The 5,262-nt window shown below is 50.6% G+C and overlaps 1 protein-coding gene across 1 annotated transcript; it reads left to right on the top strand.

Annotated features, from left to right (window-relative positions):
• Positions 1–6: 6 nt before the first annotated feature.
• On the top strand, positions 7–5,018 carry AHSA1 (activator of HSP90 ATPase activity 1). Its single transcript, XM_025192184.1, has 7 exons — positions 7–139; positions 463–580; positions 1,441–1,529; positions 2,395–2,529; positions 3,453–3,554; positions 3,994–4,045; positions 4,622–5,018. The coding sequence occupies exons 2-7, from the start codon at positions 514–516 to the stop codon at positions 4,792–4,794; spliced, it is 618 nt and encodes a 205-aa protein (XP_025047969.1). The 5' UTR covers positions 7–139; positions 463–513; the 3' UTR covers positions 4,795–5,018.
• Positions 5,019–5,262: the final 244 nt, after the last annotated feature.

Below are 5,262 nucleotides of genomic sequence, written 5' to 3'. Positions count from 1 at the left end.
GGCGGGAGAGGGGGCTCTGCGGGTCCCCGTGCTGAGTGGCCCCTCCTGTCCCGCAGGCACTTCGCTGGCGGGGGTGACGTACAAGGGCTACGTGGAGATCCCCAACCTCTCGGACGAGAACAACGTGGATGAGGTGGAGGTAGGGGCCGTCGCTGCGCCGGGGCTGGTGCCTCTCCAGACACCACCCCCCAGAGGTGAAGCCTCTTGGGCCACAAGGCAGCCGGGGCCGCCCCGCGTTTGTGCCCGCGGAGCAGCCGAGCAGAGCTGTAGTGCGTGGAAACCTGACTGGCTGCGCCCGCCTGCCCCTGAGCCGCTTGCGCAGGAGGCAGCCTGAGCAGAGTGTTCTCCGTGTAGCTTTGGCGGGAGCAGCTTTCCAGGCAGAGGTGCTGCCCCGAGGCCGAGCCACGCGGGGGGCCCCGCACATGTGGCTTTGTTCACAAGCTGCTTGTCCTTTCTGTTCAGATCAGTGTTGGGCTGGTTAAAGATGAGCCTGACACGAACTTACTGGCCTTAATGAAGCAAGAGGGTACGAGGCTGATCAGAGATGCAGTGAGCACGTACATCAGCGCCCTGAAAACAGGTGAGCGATTTGGGAGGAAGAAGCGTGTCGGAGCTGCCCTGCAGCTGCTGCATGAGGACATGCAGCGGGAGTGGTTGCAGCACTCGTTAGTTAGCTTTCCATCTCTGTTGGAAACAAGCTGGCCCAGGGCAGGAGGCTTCTTGGAGTTCCTTTAGAATACGCTGGTCTCCCAGCTTTGCAGTTTGTAGCACATTGTGGTAGCTCCGTATCCAGTACTCCCAGGAGTCGATAGAACAAGTATAGTAGCATCTTCAATGCCGAGCATGCGATTCCAACTGCGGAGATGGTAATTCAAGATAGTTTTTCACATATAGATGGTGAGAGAGGGACTTGGATGCTGACAGATTTTGTGGGTCAGTGTGGGGGCAGTTCAGCATTTGGCTCTCAAAAAAAATGCCTGATCTCACTTCACATCTAACTTATTTGATCTCTCTGGGTTACTAGCTTTTGTTATACGTTCTTCTTCCCACATACTAACAAGATTTAAAGAACAGATCTTGCATCCAGATCCCCACAGATTCGGACTGAACTAGCACATTGAGATCACTGGTGAGGTTTTGCTGGTGTAATTAAATAAGTTTTTTCCCAGACTGCACATGCATTAAATGAACTTAGAACTTGGATTTTCCTGTCATGCTCAGCAGTTGGAGGTAAACTCACTTGGTTCTGCTTTCCTCCCCAGCACAGACTAGAAATGGGTGCATTGGCAGGAGAACTCATTCTGTGCTGTGTATAAACTCGTCCTAGTCATGACCTTATGTTGTCAGACTTTGCAGCCTTAGACAGCTTGTAGTATTTTGAGTAGTTTAGAGATTCTCCTAGTCCTGACTAGTTTTATTGGCCTATTTCTGTCCTTTTAGAGTTCACCCAAGGCATGATCCTGCCCACAGTGAATGGTGAGCAGACAGAGCTAGCTCCACAGCTGACACCCAGAGCAGAGGAGCGCAAGGTAAAGAAAACATCCCACATCTGATTGTGGAGGTCTGGATGCAGCTGGATAAAAGCAGCTGTAAATTGGTTCTTAGGAAAAGCTTCCTTACTTATAAGAGCAATAAGACAGTGAAACAAGTTATCCAAAGAAGCTGTAGAATCTCCTTCATTGGAGGCTTATAAGAGGAGACTGGGGGTGTGTCCAGATGAGAGCAGTCATCACGTTTGCGCACCACATACCGCATAGTCCAGTGTTCTCCACGTTGCAAGGGTGTGCTGCCTGAGCATGTGCTGCTCTGTTTTTCTTTCCCATGGGTTTTTTTGAACCCTGGATATCCAAGGGCTAAAAAAACCTGCGGGGGAAAAAAAACCCAAAGCAGCGCATGCTAGGGCAGCATGTGCTGCTGAAAAGTGGAGCCAGGCTGCCGGGAGCTGTGCTGCAGCTGCTGGCCAAGCTCTGCCCAGCAGGATCACTGTGGCTGCAGCCCACAGGAGGACCCCAGGTAAGACTACTGGAGCCACCACAGTGCTGGTCCCTGCCTCCCTTACTGCCCCCAGGGTAACTTACACGCCACAGGCATTCCCCGAGGACAAGTAGCTGCTAGTTGTCCACGGGGAACCAAATGTCCACATGTCTGGATGTGCCCTGGTTGTGTGTCTGTCTAGAATGGCTCAGGAACTGCAAATCCTGTATCTCTCGTATATGTGGTTGGACTAGATGATCCTTGAGATCTCTGTCAACCTTTGTTGTTCTGATAAGATTCTTGCTGTTCTCCCTGGACTGTGAAGGAACAGACTCGTGTCTATGGAAAAACTGGGAAATGTTTCTAAAGTGGTGTGTAAGTCCTGAGTGTGTACTTTAACACTGGTTTGTGTTTCCTTAGACCACTGCTAATACAAGCACTGCGACACCTCAGCCTAAATCCGTAGGAGTCAAGATCCCCACCTGTAAAATCAGTTTGAAAGACACTTTCTTAACATCTCCTGAGGAGCTCTACAGAGTGTTCATCACCCAGGAGGTAAGCCCGCATGGAGAACCCAGGGTGCTGATAATGGATCTAGCAGCAGGTGTGTCCCACCTGTGACTTCCTTGTCTGCTCAGCAGTTGAGAGAGCAGTGTCCCACCCGTGCTGCTGAGATGGTCTGAATCTTGTGACAGTAGCTGCCTTGAACACACTGGCTGTCTTGCTCTGCTGGGGGTGAGTGGGGAGTATGGCATCTGAGATAAAGACATGTCCCACAGGACCGGTCCTGCCTGAACCATTTTCCTATGCAGGGTTCTGCAGGTGATCAGGGTTTTGAGAGTTGCCACGTGAACTACAGATTTACAAGCCAGCACTCTTCAGGCACTACTTATTAGGCTGTGTGTGCTAGCGTGCTCTGGTCCCTGCTCTGCAGGGGAGCAGCTGTCTACAGTCCTAGCAGTTGCAGTGCATATGACAGCAAGCATGGGGTCTCTGCATAGGCCTCAGTGCCTGCCCCAGCTTTTGAAAATTCATTCCCTAAGAACCAGGCTTTAACTGGATCACCATCTTGTAGCAGAGAATTGCTTATGAAATAATGTGTCTTTTGCACCGATAGGAGGTGAATAGTGAGTATGAGGGGCCCAGTCCTCTGCCATGCACCCTGGCACATGAGAAAGGCCAAATATTTTTGTCCATGGAGTGCTGGAATGGCATGGCATGCTCAGCTGCTGCATTCCTGACTAGGAGGCCTGTCAGTTTGCCTCAGATTCTTCAGCAGCTGGCTGGAAAGACGAGATGCTTCTCTTTTCCTCATCCTATAAACAAAGACCTTCAGTTTTGGCCCAGAAACCTGTTCCAGAAACCCTTGTGCTGAGGCAGGGGGCTGTAGTTTAGGTGGTGTCCAAGCAGTGGGCTCTGGTGCTTTGGGTCAGACAGATCTTGTGTGCTGTACTTAAGTCTGTTTGCTCTCTCTTCAGATGGTGCAGGCTTTCACCCATGCACCAGCAGCTGTAGATGCTTACAAAGGAGGGAAGTTCCATCTGCTGGATGGCAGTGTCAGTGGAGAGTTTATCAACCTAGTGAGTACCAGCCTGGGCAGCTGCACCTTATTCTGAAGGTGTGCTGTGGCCAGGCCCTTCCTGCCCGGCAGCCTGTGAGTCATCTGCTCTGTATCACACTTTCCTCAAAGACGAAACCCTCCCTGCTGACTGCCGTTCCCCTACAATCCATCTTGGTAACGAAGATCCAATTACTGCTGAAAGGTAGTGGGACTTACCAGAGAACACTCAGGACTGGGAAGGGGGCCTGACTTCTTTTCCTGGTTTTACCCCTAACCAGCCACTTGTCCAAGATCAAGACTTTGCTTATCTCCTCTTCCTCCTTTATGCCTTGTATTACTTATGGGTTTCTTGAATGAGCTTCAGGTTATGTTCAGCTTTGGGCACTTGCTGACTCAGATTATGGGGGTAGTTGAATAGCTGGCTCCCTCACTGCATGTTCCATTCTTCCCTTTCCTAGGTCCCGGAGAAGCAGCTTGTTATGAAGTGGAGATTTAAATCTTGGCCAGGTGGTAAGTAGCCTCAAGAGCTGGACCACAGAGTTACAGCCCTTGTCTGGCTTAAATGAATCTAGGCCTCACTACCATGGTTGGGCTCTGGTTGGGGTAGGAGGCAGCATTCTGGAGCCTGCACTGGTATAGATATCGCCTAGTGATCTCACAGCTTCATATTCCACAGTGGGTGGTGCTGGGGACCATACACTGCTGCTAAACTTCCAGTCCCATCCATTTTCCTGGAAGCAGACAGGAACTTAAGCAGTGTAGAAGCAGCATGCTCAGCCTCCAGGGTAGTGTGCTGCAAATCTGGCCATGAGCTGGGTAGCATAAAGAGAATGCCTTGCTGTGCTGCATTTGGAAGGCAGGCAGACGCAGTTGTCATGTAGGCCATGAACAAAAGAGCTGTTTACCAGGGAAGGCCTGTGGAAGCCAGTCTGGCTCCACAGAAAGTACTGTGCCCCCCAGAGCAGTGAGAAGGGAAGTCAACTTTTCTTAAGTGGTGCTAGGTAACAGGAGAGCATCTCAGTGATTTGCTTAGCTGGACTCTTTCTTGCTCAGTGCTGATACAGGGGCTTGCTCTGGTTCTCTTAGGGCACTTTGCAACTATTACCTTGAACTTCATCGATAAAGGTGGTGAGACGGAAGTGTGCTTGGAAGGCAAGGGCTTTCCTGCCAGTGAGGAGGAGCAAACACGGCAAGGCTGGCAGCGTTACTACTTTGAGGGCATTAAACAGACATTTGGCTATGGTGCCCGCTTGTTTTAACATCAGCTGCTGGCAGGTCTCTGCCCGAAGGTTCTGCCATGTGGACTAATTGGCATCTCATCTCTCGTCTTCTGTTCTTGGCATCACTGCTATGAATAGTGGGATGGCAGCACCCTGAGGAAAGGCCACTTGTAGCCCTCACTGCTTTGTGCATGTCTCATGCCGTGGGGGCATCTGTCACTTGTATATACATCTATTGCTAAATAAACTTAACTTAAAAAAAGAAACCAACCTCATTTTTCCAGCTGTGCTTGAGAGCAAAGGATCTGCAGTGACCATGGGAAGGGGTTTGTCTGGAAAAGCTTTAATCAAGAAGAGTAATGCTGACTCTGTTACAGGTTGCTTGTTTGTGGTGGGGTTTGGGAGCCAGCATTAGCTTAACGTGGCTTCCGTTATCCCCTAAACAGAAAATGTGGGACAGAGTTCTGCAAACCCAATTACATTTCCTCTTAAGGGAGATGAGGCATT

Source organism: Alligator sinensis, unplaced genomic scaffold (genome assembly GCF_000455745.1).
Source record: "Alligator sinensis unplaced genomic scaffold, ASM45574v1 scaffold1185_1, whole genome shotgun sequence".
Taxonomy (NCBI): domain Eukaryota; kingdom Metazoa; phylum Chordata; order Crocodylia; family Alligatoridae; genus Alligator; species Alligator sinensis.
The sequence above is the reverse complement of the archived record's forward strand: the minus strand, read 5'-3'. Positions and strand labels throughout refer to the sequence as shown.

What these genes read in the sequence shown, in the direction of transcription:
- AHSA1 (XM_025192184.1), top strand. Translation starts at nt 514, where the DNA reads ATGAAGCAAGAGGGTACGAGGCTGATCAGAGATGCAGTGAGCACGTAC. An exon ending in CATCAGCGCCCTGAAAACAG is followed by an intron (nt 581 to 1,440) that starts GTGAGCGATTTG and finishes CTGTCCTTTTAG; the next exon opens with AGTTCACCCAAGGCATGATC. An exon ending in GTGGAGAGTTTATCAACCTA is followed by an intron (nt 3,555 to 3,993) that starts GTGAGTACCAGC and finishes TCCCTTTCCTAG; the next exon opens with GTCCCGGAGAAGCAGCTTGT.